General features: G+C 39.7%; 1 protein-coding gene across 2 annotated transcripts in view; it reads left to right on the forward strand.

Annotated features, from left to right (window-relative positions):
• The window catches only part of LOC100115415 (GTP-binding protein Di-Ras2), a 60,672-nt gene that overhangs the window by 19,360 nt on the left and 25,696 nt on the right, over positions 1 to 15,616 (forward strand). The window contains exon 3 of one of the 2 annotated variants that reach the window (XM_031929215.1): positions 5,419 to 5,679. The exons of the other annotated variant lie outside the window; for it this stretch is intronic. Within the exon in view, the coding sequence (XP_031785075.1) occupies positions 5,419 to 5,679 (261 nt within the window). The remainder of the gene's footprint in view (positions 1 to 5,418; positions 5,680 to 15,616) is intronic. 2 annotated transcript variants of the gene reach the window in all.

A 15,616-nucleotide genomic window follows, 5' to 3' on the forward strand; every position in this document is an offset into this window, starting at 1 on the left:
CGAGGATCGTTTTTCTTGCGGTATAATCTGAAATGTATATAGGTATACGCAGCGAGGGAAGCGAGTTTATCTTGGCAGTGGCCGAAGAACAATTTTCGCGCTTTTGAGCTTGCCGAGAATCATTGTTTCGGATTAATAAAAACTTCTTCCCGCGTTGCTTTACTTGGAATTCTCGACTGAATTTTCCTCGTCGTTAATCGATGATCGAAAAATTGACGTACGCTTGCGGAAATGTTACGTTTGCTAGACACAAAAAAGTTGTCCGCGCATATAAATATATTCGATCGTGCGCGGCATCGATAAATTTCATCTCTTCGTCGTAACTTTCCGTAACGCGAGAGAAAATCCACTTTCAATCCCGAAACTCAGCGTATACCCTTCGAAAGTCCGAAAAGTTGTTAACCATCAAAAATTCGAGGTATGGATTCGTCCCTAAAGTACTCGAACCGTCAATGATATAACGGGGTATCGGCTCTGTGAAAATGGGTTCCCTCTCTCCTGTCGATCCCAATGCTCGCCGTATAGGTGCCGAAAGAGCGAAGGGCAAATCCTCGTTCGTTGCGAAAGCTTTTACGTTTATATTCGCGTGAAATTCGCGAAAAATCTCCCTCGACTTTCCTAACGATGAAAAGTGTAGGGGATAATACGTACCAAGTTTCATTGCGCAGAGGACGAATGTACAATGAGTATCAACGCCTTTTCGCTGTCGAGATATTAGAATACGCGAGAGACGCAATATGCGGTCAAAGGTTTAATCTCAGGACGAGCGGCAAGAGTACTTTCGTTTCGTTGAAGAGACACGGAAGTTCGAATATATTCGAATATATTCTTTTTTCAATTTTTCAAATGATATACTGCGCAATCAATTAATTTCGAAACGTTGCGATGTTTTCTCGCGAAATGAATAAATGACTCGTGAAACATTGTGTTACGTGCGTCGGAAAAGCTTCGGTCATAAATCAAGCGGCATACGTTTGAAGTACGCCGGGAATGTGATATCCAGTTAGCAGTGCAAGAAAGATCTTTCTCGCTTTCCTTTGTCATTCATCTTGCATTCCTGAAGATACCTATCTCGTGCTCTTGTTCAATAACAACTCGCATTTACTGCAACAATCGTTCCTTTTACAACGTTTATATTATTCAGGATTGCAATCATCCGGCGGAACGATAACGCAAACACGGGAGTTTGACGTTCATTCATTTAGCTTGAAATTCTGTCTCTCGAGAAATTGAACGATAATGCGGAGTCTGGATCTGTTGACTCGCTGAAAGAGGACTAATACGTACGCCGCAGCGAATATTAAATTTCAATTTTGATTGAGGAGATTCGAGAATAATACGTCGTCGTCGAGAGCTTACGAATAATTCCATCCAAGTTTATAATCGAGCAAAAGAGCAATGATTCAATCAAACTACGAGAAAAAATCCACTCAAAGCATCTTTAATCCCCCCTCGCGCACTGACTGTAGATCTTTCTTAATTCGCTGCGGACGGCATCGTCTCTCCTCGAACTCCAACCTCTGACGTCGTATACGCGCGAAGGAAGGAGCCGCATGCTTCGCATCATAATCGTCGTCATCGCGAGGCCGCGCGCTATAATGAGTCCGAGCTTTTGATCTCGGCAGACTCGCGCGCGGCCAGTTTAGATGGCGGATGCTGTGGGCTCTCGAAAAAGGATCATGTTTATCGCAGCTGCGCTGCGCGTCATGGCTTATTCGACTATGATTCTGCCCTTGAACGCGAGCGAGCCGCTTCGAGGTGCTCTCTGACGTGAATGATACCTCTGTGTGACTGGAGACTGCTGATGCTAATTGACATTTAATGCCATATTATTTTCGAATATCTAAAATTGTTTCGTCGAGCAAAAATAGCGATTATACTCGTGTGCTTCGCGAACATTTTTCGGAATCTCGGGCATCGATAATTCGATTCATCTAGCGCGTACATCATTCATTCGTACGTCGACGCAGCAATTATCGTCAAATAGCTGATTAATTCGTCGATGAAAGCATTTATAGCGTTCCGTGAATATCATTAGAACAATGAAGGACAGCTTTGACGCTAGCGCATACCATTTCCTGATTAAATTCAGAAGTCTCTCGCAAAGTATACGAAAAGCAGAAAAAGTTGATTTCTTCATCCCCCCAATGACTTTTTCCCTCGATGGCTCCGCCAACACTCGCAATTCAAGACCCAATCTCCCTGCCCGTGTTACGAAGAGCCGAGGAGAAAGAAAGAAAATTCGCCGGGAGCGAATTCCCGACACCGCGCGCGAAACCGCAAAAATAATCGCCTCCTTTTTGAGCGGTATAGCATCATCAAAGAGCCCCGTGAGAGAACGCCTCGGTGGCGCATAATACCGAACAATAGAGACGCACTACTGCGAGTATCTCCTGCCATCTAATAGTCCGCCCGCTCCGCAGCAGTTGAACTATGTGATTTCTCCGCTTCGTGTAAATTTCTGAGAGGCTTGATGCTTCGGCTGTTGTGCCGCTGGGGCGACGAGCGAAGAATCGAGGGGGTGGACTTGGAATTACATGATGCCCGGTGATATGAGATTCGGTAATAGATCATGTGTGGGAATGAAAAAGTTGTTATGGTGTAGTGTTTTTGTAGTTACGCCCGTGATTGATCTTTGTTCAATTTATTATCGATCCGACGCCGCATTTAAAAGAAAAATAAATATAGGTAATGCAAAAATCTGATATTAAAGCTCCCGAGGAAGCAGGCTTCACTTTCGGTGAGTAACCGCAGCAGCTGAAAGCACTTAGGATAATTCGACTACCGTCGAGCCGGGCAACACATCCGACTAGTGTGACATGGTTGATCGTCTCTTACTCTCGTTATTTTGCCTCGTGCGGCTGCTGCCATAGACGGGGAATTCGATTCCTCTCGATATACAGAACTGCTGCTATGCCATAGTAGATGTAACAGCAAATCGGAGAGAGCGTTTGGTTTCCCGAGATTCCAAGCGTTTATAGGGTGAGCAATCGCTTTTTAGACAGCTTCCTTGTTCTTCTGTGCGTGTTTGGGTTTACGAGGAGATAATGGCAGAATTGAATGAGGTAGTTGTTGAATAAATACAAATGTTGCGAGATTTACCATTTTTTTTTCTATAATAGTTGACGAGAATGTTTACTTCGCAAGATTGTAATTTGACGTCTGATCAAATCGCGATCTTGCTACTGCGGCTCGACAGCAAATAAAGAAACTTCGTGACCTTTTTAGAGAACTTGTGACCGACGAATTGCACAAATCAAGCGTTGAAAGTAAAAACTTCAATCTGATTTTTCTGCAGCGCCAGATGTGTATGCGTGCGTATGTGTTTGTAAAAACTAACAAACTGCATATTTAAGTCACGGGGCAGAGCTTCTCAAAGGCTCCAGTCACTCGCGTCAGGAGTTTTCTTAATCAGTTCGTAAAATGCTCATACAGAACTAGCACCTCGGAAGAAAATCTTCTCTAAACCCCTTCAAAATCACACGCCCACAGACACAGAGCTTTCTTGGAACCAACTCCAAATCCCACTATCGTGGCACAAAGCCATATATTGTCGCTCCCTACGAAGAGTAGCACTGTTCAAATTTCCCGTCATAAGTAGCACAACTCATTTGATGCACGCTAGACTAGAACAACTCAAACTTTAAACACGAATTACTATCAAAATTTGCCGATTTTTGCGAAACTGTCCCTAATGAACATTTTGAAATGTTCACAATTTACAAGTTTTGGCCTAATTTAAAATTGTTTTCACAAATACAATAATTTTTTACAAACATTTTTTAAAATTATTCACTTTTTTTAGAAACCTTCTAAAATTTTCGAAACCTTTTAAAACTTTGAGGTTTGTCTGTCTTTGTCCAAGGTTTTCATTAACTTAACTAACCCGATAATAAAAAAAAACCGTAAAATACTCACATTTTAAGTAATATAAGTCGCGAGTTGTGCTAGTATTCGCGGCAAGTTTTCGTTTGAAAATTTGAACTGTGCTAGTCTTCGTACGGAGCGACGATATAGTCGCTTGCGTGTATTTATCATTTTCTCTTCGGTGATAGCGACAAGCTCTGGGCGACGTCACGCCCTTCGAGCTCTTCCCTAATTCACCAGCGGTCCGCTTTGAGCCAAGCTGCTACTACCGCTGCTGCTGTGCTGTTATCATCGTTGATGCCTGGGCTCGCTCTAATGACGTTGCGCTAGGATATGACCGAGCTGCTGCCTCGTAGGGACTAACGAGATTGTAGATTTTCCAGGAGTGACTCGGGTTATCGGCTTAAAATCTTCGCTGTTACGAGAAGACGGAAGATTGAAAGTGAATTCCCTTCTTTGAATATAAATACGAACCAAGGCCTATGTACGAGGATTTGATCAGTATCTTGTTATAGGTGTATCTAAAATTGTAGTGCTCTCTGCGTATAACTAGTACTCAATAAAGGCCTTCATATGGTATATACATAGTAATAAATAGTGATGATAAATCTGGATTTAATTAACCGAAAGAGTAAGACGTATTGCTCTTCTAATCTTGATTTACGTAAAACGTGCAGCGATTACTTTAATCGGTCGAAAGGCTCACTATATATTTTCAGGCCTGACAGGCTGATCCACCCTCTGCTTTCTTGGTTATATTACATTTTTGTCTTGTATCGCATTTTTTAAAGATAAAAATATATTTTTTCTAAAGCGCTTCCTTACTCGTAAACTATTGTTAAGGGGGTCCCATAGTCAATTAAAAATTTAAATTTCGCGCCATAAAATAGCAAACGAAAAAAATAATTGATTTACTACATTATTAATTAATTTATAACATTTAAATAAAGCAAAATTACAAAAAATCAAGAGTTTCTACATACAAAATGCGATTTTTTATATTTTTCAAGGTTTTCTCGGCGACATATTATTATAATAACTTGAAACTTTGCACAATGATGGATAATTACATTACGGAGAGCAAGTAACTCTTGGTTTTTTGTAATTTTGCTTTATTTAAATGTTATAAGTAAATTAATTATTTTTTCGTCTGCTATTTTGTGGCGCGAAATTTGAATTTTTAATTGACTATGGGACCCCTTAATTATGCTTGATACTGCATTCGGCACCGCCAGGCTAAATTTCAATCACAAAACTTTCGGATACAATCTATTCAACAGAACCCTGACAAATTGCAGTTTTGGCTCAAGTGGCATAGCGGCTGCTGTTTGTGTTAAATGCATCGGTGAAGTCACAAGTGAAAATTAACTTCCAATTAGTGATATGAATTTCGATTCCAATTATAAGCATCCCAGTAACAACTTTTGTTATTCATTGCAAGCACGCAGTTAATGAATGAAATAATTCGCCCATCACTTTCCATGTCGCGCGACATAAACCCGGCCATTAGACTTTTTGATAAAAAATCAAATTTCCCTTTGGTTCCAACAGCGAAGGAACATGACTATCCAGCGGAAGGTTCCGGGGTACGCTCGGCGCACTGCAGCAGCGAACCCCGATTGACGGATAACGACGCGAGTCCCGGCCTGAGGCGACGAGGTAGCAGACGTGGCCAGAGCGTACATCACGCGCACCACCGCAAGGTCAATCCGTACCTGGACGTGCCTGACGTTAATGCGCCACCGCCTCAAAGGGACGACCTGCTCGACGAGGATCTATATCGACTCAGAAGCTTCAGTCTCACCAGTAAAGGTCAGTCATTGCATCGATAATACTTTCTGATGTGAGAATATTGTAATGTGGCATAAGTTTTTTTTTCACATTGGAGAACATTTTAATCGCTGAAATAAGTTTGGTAAGGATTTTTGATTTAACAAAAAACTTTATAAAATAAAAACAAGATTTTTTTTTTTACATGGCATTTGGAACTCGAAAGTTCATCGCCTCATCTACGCAAGCCTTCCACGCTGCCCTATCTTGTGTCAACCCCACCCAAGATGCACCTCTCCGATCGACACCCACCCGTCCTATTTCTACTAGATTCGCTTTTACGTTGTCCTCCCATCTACGTCTAGGTCTACCTAGAGGTCGCGTTACCATCGGCCTGCCCTTCATGACACGCGCTGCCGTACGGTCGTCTCCCATTCTCGCTACGTGCCTTGCCTATCCCAATCTGCGCGATTTTATTATTCTGTTAATATTTGGTGACGCGTACAGATTGTGTAACTCATCATTGTGTAGTCTCCTCCATTCCCCGGTTTCCTCATCTTTCTACGGCCCGTATATTTTTCGCAAGACTTTATTTTCAAATATCCTAAAACGGTTGTCCGCCTGCTTAGTGAGAGCCCACGTTTCGCACCCTTACAGAACCACCGGCAGTATTATTGTCCTGTATATTCGTATTTTAACGTTTTTAGACAACAGCCTCGACTTAAGTAAATTACTCACGGCGTAGAAGCAAGCATTACCCGAATGGAGTCTCTTATTTATTTCGACATTAATCTCGTTTCTATCATTTATGGTCGTACCCAGATACCTGAATTCGCTAACCTTTTCAAAAGTAAAATTCCCAACTCTGAGATCTTCCTCCCCTCTGCAGATGCCTCGCTTATCCACAATCATGTACTTTGTTTTTGATTCACTCACTTCTAACCCTGTATACTCCACCGCTTTTATGAAGATTTCCGCGTTTCTTGCTATCGTTTCCCTACAATCCCCCAGTATATCCAAATCATCTGCGTAGCCTAGTATCTGCGTTGTTCCATTAAGCGTTGCGCCCAGCTGGCTAACCTGCATTTTTCTAACGGCATACTCTAACGTTAAGTTGAACAGCACCGTAGAGAGCCCATCCCCTTGTTTTAAACCATCGCGTATCATGAAGGGTTCTGATACATTACCGCCTACTCGGACCTTTCCCGTGCTTCCGTTCAGACATATTTGAATTAATCTCACGAGTTTTTTCGGTACACCTAGAAGTACTAGAATTTGATACATTTTGCTTCGCTTAATAGAGTCGTACGCTTTTTTAAAATCTATAAATAGTTGGTGTATGGTTTCGCAAAATTCCCACTTTTTCTCTAACAACTGTCTTATGGTAAACATTTGATCGCTCGTCGATCTGTTGCGCCGAAATCCGCACTGATAATCTCCTACTATATCTTCCGCGAATGGAGTGAGTCTAGCTTGTATTACGTTTGACAGAACTTTGTAGCACGTTGCTAAAAGTGAAATACCCCTATAGTTATTGCAGTCTGTCTTATCCCCCTTTTTAAAATCGGTATAATGATAGCCTTTTTGCGCCTTTCAAACCAGAGTTCGCACTCTTCGTTACGCACTTTTGTTCAGTTACCCGATGCTAGTACTCCGCCATCTGGCCACCGCGATTCCTGTATTGCTACCAAATCTAGATTGTACCTATCAGCTTCCTTTACGAGTTCTTTAAACGCACCTGCTCTGTATAGACTGCGAACATTCCAAGTTCCGACCCTTAAGTCCTTTTTGGTTCGGATTTGATTTTTTTGAGCCATGATGTTATGTTAAACCCGCGCGCTTCGGATCCTGTTCCGATCGCAGGTGAGTCCACCGTTCTAGAGGTGATAACCCCCATACCTCTCTAGAACTAAGTATGAGAGCTTTCCGACTTTGACGAGGACAGTGTCAATTCGTCGTCAGACACACTACGGTTTCATTCTCGCATCCTAACGCCCCCCTGCAAGGCAGCGCGCCTTCGCTGGCATCGTTACCGCGTAAGACCAGGTGACGAATCATTCTACACATCCCCTTTCGGGGCAGTTGTCATCGCTCCCGCATCCTCCTCGGCAGCAGGATTTTTGCCCATTTTTGTAATGTGTGATGAAAGAGATAGATTGAGAGATAAGAGATAATGTGAAGTGTTTTTGTTGTTGTGGTGCTTGCGTAGTGTTTCTAGATGAATGCGTTCGACAGTGTGGGCTCATCACACCCATGCCTGTTCCTATCGGCTGTCCGCGGCTGCTTATTCAATTTATTCGTAGCTAACCTCTTTCTCAGGGGCTGTTCCTCTATCCGCAACCTAAGGACGCGCTGTGTAGTGGTGATAGGCACCCACCCGTCCGATCTGGACGACAACGCCCAAGACCCGCTTAGGGTAGCGGCATTGTAACAGAAATAAAAACAAGATAGTTAAAAAAAATACTCGGTATATGGATTATATTTATGCAGATACCCATCTTACAATGCTTTTTCTTTTGTTGCTGAACAAGTTCTTATTTAAGTGCAAACTTAGGGTACTTCAATTTCCTCCGTACGCTTTTTTTACTTTTTCTTCGTTGGAAATGGATTGCCCTATAGAGATTAAAATAAAATATTGCAGCTGAATCTTTCACTTTCGAATTTTACAGCAAAAGATCAAACATTCATCATACAGCTTTAGAGATATATTTTCTAATTGGGCAATACAATAGGTCTTGGCAATGGACAAAGTTAAAGAAAAGAATAGCTGTGCCAAAGTAAAGAAACAACTTGACAGGCACCCTATCAATCAGGATGTAATTACAAGATGTCCATCATTAATTCTATCTAAAAGTAAACGAACTCCTCGCTCAAAATAGGCTCTCATTATTTCGTAATCAGTCCAACACACCGAGCCATCCGTTGAACAATACCGTAATAAGACCGTTGCTTTGTGTATGATGATTAAAAAGCTTCCAGAGCGAATTCGACGGGATTCAAGGGAAAATTAAAAAGTTTAAATCATATAAGTTTTATTATGAAGTCATGCAAGAGCTTTCATGAAAAAAATAAATAAATCTCGAGAATTACTTGAGGAAATTAATAAAGCTCTTGACGAAACTTCTAGCGTGATTCACTTCTTCGTCCCATGAAACTCATTGAATTGGCTTGAACGAAAAAGCATTGATGAAAAAGCTATTCCCTCGAGCTAAGTCCATTAATCCATTATCTTTTTCGCAATAATAGTACGACAGCATTAGTCTAAAGAAAACTACGATATTATACTAAAACAAACGCGCGTTGGCATATAAGCTCCTAAGATAAACCATTTTATAATCTGTAAAATGATAAGGAGTAAAAGGAGAAATAAGCGTAAGTAAGTTATGCGTAGAGTATAAATTAGCGATGGGTGTTTACCCAGAGCAAATCAAGCGTTGCGCTCGACAGCCTCTTTTATAACACAATAACTCCTGTAATAAAATGCCTGTTAATAAATTATATAGGCGGGCATGTATACATAAATAGCCAATAACATTGTTGTATACCGCATTGATTGAAGTGGACAATCAATATTTTTATTAGTGCTAATAATTTTAATATATATATATATGTGTGTGTGTGTGTGTGTGTGTGTGTGTGTGTGTGTGTGTGCTCCATACTATAGAGGTAATAATTTTATAGGTATAGCCGTGATATGAAAAGACGCACGGTATATCGTCGCTCCGTACGAAGACTAGCACAGTTCAAATTTTCAAACGAATACTAGCAGAACTCACGATTTGCCGCGAAGAGTAGCACAGTTCACGTATTTCCCGCGAAGGCTAGCACAACTCGCGACTTATATTACTTGAAATGTGAGTATTTTACGTTTTTATTGGATTATTGGGTTAGGTAAGTTCATGAAAACCTTGGACAAAGACAGACAAACCTCAAAGTTTTAAAAAGTTGCGAAAATTTCTAAAAAAGTAAGCAATTTAAAAAATGCTTGTAAAAAATTATTGTATTTGTGAAAAAAATTTCAATTCGATAAAAAGTTGTAAATTGTGAACATTTAAAAATGTTCATTAGGGACAGTTTCGCAAAAATCGGCAAATTTTTATAGAAATTCGTCGTTTAAAGTTTGAGTTGTGCTAGTCTAGCGTGCGTCAAATGAATTGTGCTACTTAAGACGGGAAATTTGAACAGTGCTACTCTTCGTAGGGACAATATTATCGGTAATGGTTTTTTTTGCATAATTTTTGTTGTCTTTGAAAAGTATACAGTCAACTGTTTCAATAATATTGCCGTTTGTTATGTTTAAGCTTTATTCGATACTGTTTGAATATATTCCGAATAGTAACCCATATACGAATACTGATCTTAGCGACACATTCATTGTAAAATGCCAACTATTCAGAGGGTAATGCAGTATTATATTCAAAGTATATTGCACTATTATATGGAATTTTATTAATTTCTATGATATATGTATTATCAGTTTTATTGAAAAATGCTTTTATCAAAGAATATACCGTGTTCAGTGTTCACTGCATTCATGAATAACATTGCAATGCAGCACATGATACAATACATTCTTACAAGCTTTTACTTTTTCATACACCGTACCAAAGAAAATACCGGTCTCGTTCTATACAAGCAATCTGAATATTCATTCGACGATCGAATTCCGATCTAAATAATCTAATTAAAAATAGAAAACATCGATTATCCCCTCTCAACGAGTCTGAAAAGTCCAACCTGAAAAACAGAGTTCCAAAAATAAAAGCAATCTCTTGCGAAAAATTCTACACCGTCGGAAACTCTCAGCGACACTCGTCTTGTATCTCCACCATAAAATTCGACTCGAAGCCTCCCTACCTTTCCCGAGCTTACGCGCGCACGTATACCTACACATATACCTATGCTACTCGACACTCCAGGAGGTATAAGCATAAGCGAAGCTAGTCTCCCGGCGTAAAAATGTAGCCGTCCCTCCCTTGTACGCGTTTTATGTCGCGAGATGTGGTAATAGCTCGTGAAAATCGAGTTGGCAAAGTTTTACGCTACTTTCGCTGGCACAGGCGCGCGCGAGCGTCGATGACCGTATTTCTCTGCGCCTCTCGTATAAGAGAAGCTGCTGCTGCTCTTTGCTGTTGCCTTCCACTGTTATGTATTTTATGCCTCTCGATCTTTTATTTTACTCGCATGCAGCTCGTGTAATTTTTTCACTTTGTTTCGCTGGCGGAGAAATGGAAAGGTTTCGGAAATTTTTTAATTTCACGCTGCTCCATCAGCCGTGGGCTTTGTTGATCCCTGACTTTCGTTGAAACTCTAACGTTTCTGCAGTATTTAAAATGCACGCGACATAAAGTTCCATTTTTTTCTAGTTCATGCAGTATCGCACATTCTTTTTCGAAGCCTACTGCAGCGCGCCGTAGAAATAGTTAAAATTCTATTTCCGGAATTTGCCAATATTTCTAAACGCAGAAGGCAATAGAATTTCGCGGGTCGATATTGCACATCGGCCGAGTGAGAAAGTTGTACGTAGAAAATTAATTCTGGAATGAGTATTCTTGTGGATTATCGGATAGAGCTGCTGCCGCTGCGAAATTGTTAATTCCGAGCTTCGGTTTCTCTCAACATAAAATATAGTACATTACGATACGTGTGACTTAAATGGTTCTTTTTTACACGGCGCGTTATTCGTCAAGCTTTCTCCTCGCACTGCAGCGGTGCACTGATATTGCAAGTATTAATAATGGTTGGCGCGACGGACCCGCGATTAATTGGTATACTCGATGTAAATGCACCTATCGGAATTTCTTGCGTATAAAGCAAGTTTCTTGCATAAGAATCTTTATGCATCAAGTGCATATTGGAAAACCCAAAGCTTCTCATAATACAAGCTAGCATGGACAAACCAGACTATATATTATATCGACATGTATAAAAAACCTTTCTAAAAAGGTAAAATATTGGCGAGTAAAAGTTACTTTACAGAAGTAGTGAAATCCCTAAAACAAACATAACTGATGTCAAGTAATTGTTTTTCATATTTTTTAGGTATACGCATGCAGGTAATTATTTTATAAAATAAGATATTTCTTTTACTTCAATTCTTAGTTGATACAATAGTTTGGATTTATAAGTGAAATTTCAAATTACTAATCTTCCTTGGCATTTCTAAAAGCATATACTTTTAATCCATACTTCAGAAACTATTTAAATAATTAAACCATATAATATTGGAATGTACGACGAAATGTTGATGCATATACCTAAAAAATATGAAAAACAACTTGCCATCAGTTATGTTTGTTTTGGGGATTTCACTACTTTTATAAAGAAACTTTTACTCGCCAATATTTTACCTTTTAGAAAGATCTTTCTTACAAGATTTCATCGCTTTTACAGATTATATATGTATTGCATTATACAGTACCAACAGTAAAAATATTTAATACTCAAGATGATTTCTGGAGACGAGGTTGATACTGTCCATCCTGGGCACCAGGTACCTCCGAGACCGTTGTCGTCGCGAAATTCATGTTCAGCGACCTCAAATACCCCTGAGTAACGAATTTCGACAAATGATGTCACAATTTTCCATAAAACTCCAGGAGACGACGTTGATACTGTCCACCCTAAGCACCAGGTACTTCAGATACCCTTGCCTTGATATTCGTGTTCAGCGACCCCAAAAACCCCTGAGTAGCAAGACTGAACTTATTTCCATCAATGTTTACCGAGTTGCAAATTTTTTATTTATTGTCTTTTAGTAATGCACTTCTGAAATGCATATTCTTTATGTAAAAATGCATTTTTTTTTAAAGTAATTGATAAACTTACTTCACAATGTTTGTGGATGCTCTCACGAATCAAATTCTCAATGATTGTACGATTACTTTTTTAAATTATTCTTTTTGCTCTCAATTAAAATCTATCATACTTAGAGGGCTGAAAATTTGCATGGTGATTTGTTTCAAGCTGTTAAAACAATATATTCACTTGTCTTTATCTCAAGTGCTGTAGTTTAAATTTTCATATAAACACCCATGTGTAAATTTTGCCCCCCCCCCCCCCCCCGAGCCATGGGGTTTGGTGTGGGTCAGCTAGCTAAGACAGACAAGCAAAAATTGTTATGCTAGCCTATTCCTACATAATAAAATAAGCATCTACAGTGCAAATTAAACATCTTGCACGAATACACTGCATATAAGGCATTATAATGATGAATACTGCCTGCGACTGACTTGAACACTGAGTTAGGAATATTTATCAAGATCATCACTTTTACACTCCATCATTGATAAAATCTTGAACACACAAATTTTACTTAATGTTTCTAATATTCAAACTCACATAAAAAGTGTACATTTCAGTGTGAGTGTAGTCATGTTTGTACGTATGCATAAATATGTGCAAGGTTAGGTTGCCATGTATAAAACGTTCGCCATAATTTTATGGCATATTATGCCCACTTACCGTCGCGCCTGTTAACAGAGACATATGGTCACGATATGCCACATAATCTGGCTACTGGGCATAAAATTTGACATATCGTTGCCATATTAGCCTCAATTCCCTACGAGGGTGGTGTTTATTACTTTGGTATTTCATAAGTTGAAAACGTGCATATAACAAATCTTTGTTTCGTGTCCGTTATAGAACGTAGAACTTCGTCTTTAGAAAGAAGTCATTGCTGGAAAAACTATATTATATTTTCCTTCTAGAGGAAGCTTTGTAATAGTAAAATTTTCCGTTTCGCTAAAACTTCATGGAAACGTATTTGGAGGTGTTTGGAGTTCGAATCATACCGTAACAGCGCCAGGAAAGCGAACATAGGGCACTTTTTTTCTAATAGGAAGATGTAAGTGCGAGAGAGAAAGCCTTTCCCTCCCTCAGTTCCTTTTCGACCCCCACCACTCAAAGTTTGGCGGACTCAAAGTAGTCCTATTAGAAAAAAAGGTGTCGACTTATGGCTGAAAATTATGACGAGTGTAGCGAAAATTTGTTTGGTTAAACAAACAATATTTTTGCTTCTTTTTAATGATATGATTTATACAATAAATTCAGTAATAGTGTTTCTGAAAGAGCATTAAATTGCCTACTTTTTCACGCAAAGTTTTTCCAGATGGACAGTTCCGTTCAATTATTATGACAAAATAGGTGATTTTGTTTTAAAAAATGAATATCTCCAAAACTAAATCGTCAAACGTTTTGAATAAATTTCCGACAATAATAAACGATAAGATCTATTTGCTGTAAAAAATTTTAGCCATTCTGGCGACTAGTTTTTGAGCTAAAAATCGCAAACAAAAAAAAGCATTCTCTATGTCGTAAGATTAGGGTAGTAAAAAGACTTTAATTAAATAGAAATTTTGAGAAAAAGATAGAGCTTTTGCTTGCCTCGGTTTCGTTCTTTTTGCAGCTTATAAAACCGATTAGTTTAAAAGATAGGCTGTTGGACGAGCAGCCGAACGATGCCGCCGCAACGAATTCAACTGAACCGGGTTCACTTGTTACTTGGTATTTGTTGTTCAATCGGGATTTGCCATCTGATCGCAGCGCTATTTGGACGTTGCGGCGGCAATGTTCGGCTGCTCGTCCGACCGCCCCTTAAGATTCAAATTCTTTGTCTCTCACCCTGTATAAAATACCCCGAAAACTACTATTTTTGTTAAACCTTATAACTCGCTAACTAAAGCTCAGAATGTTTTGAGAAAATTCATGTTTTTATGAGGTTATGAGGACCCTATGGTATTTAAAATATAGAGGTTTAAATTTTTTTCATGAAAATTATATGATTTGATATTGCGACGGGTGGTGGACGGGAACAACGCCCGTCTAACAGCTAGTCGGCGCGATTGCAGGGCGCCCCATCGCTCTAAGTGTCACCGTCCCCCTATTTTAAAGTGTTCCGGATATAGAATCGAGCGAAGGAGTACGAGGAAAGCCGAGAGCGGGAAGTTAGAGTAGCGGGCGTTCCTCCGCGGCTAAGTCGGCATCTGCATAGATCGGCGACAGCGATCCATGGCTGTCATCAGGCTATCCAGTTGAGGGTGGTCCGACCACCCTCAGACTATCACAGACCTCACCAAGAGCTTGCTCCGCGTATCTGAAGGTTACCTCTGCTCTGCGATTGAGCGATAAGACGCGCGAGAAAGCAGAGAGACTGATCGACATGAGTCAGTCATTTCGTGCCCTTTGACCGAGATTCATTGTCACGAACTTAAACATTCGACGTTATGCCCTTCTATTCGTTAAATATACTCCTTTTAAACTACCTTCGTTCTTTTAATTTATTTGTTTTGCACAAACTCGCCTTTATCCTGAACATAAAGATTTCGATCAGATTTTTCTGATTACTATAGTCTTTTGCTATGAAAATTTCTCCTTTATAGTAAAATATTTTAAAAGATTATTAATATACTGTATATTTGGATAATCTTTTATCTATATTGAAACTATAAATCTAGTTGGAAGAAGTTACGTGACAAAGAATTTCATCAGGTTTCGAGTATAACCCTTTCACACTTTTTCGACGCATGGTTTCTTGTTCTTTCGAATCCCTGACGTCCTTTCGCAAAACGCTACTGCTTTAGAGTAACCTTAATGAATAAATATAAAATTCACAAAAATATTTGTAATACTAATATCGCTCAACTTTTTTTAAGATTCTGCAGTAACGCCGCAGCGTGTCGATAAAAATACCGTTATCAGGGCGGACACACTTAAAAACATATTGCCGTATTGCATCAAATGAATATTTCGCGGCTCTGGTGTTGCTAAAACATCTGCAGAACCCTGGTAGAAATTAATCTAGAAACTGGCAAGTTCTTAGGATTTTAACCCAGGAACTTGCCCATAGATACGAAAATCAATAATCCCCGGACACAGCAATCGGCATTTACCAGCCCATCTGGACCATCGCTTTCCGCAGCTGTGTAGCTGACGCCCTAATTGACGCACGGTTTTTGCTGATTGTCAGCAGTAATTT

Source organism: Nasonia vitripennis, chromosome 4, assembly GCF_009193385.2.
Source record: "Nasonia vitripennis strain AsymCx chromosome 4, Nvit_psr_1.1, whole genome shotgun sequence".
NCBI classification, from domain to species: domain Eukaryota; kingdom Metazoa; phylum Arthropoda; class Insecta; order Hymenoptera; family Pteromalidae; genus Nasonia; species Nasonia vitripennis.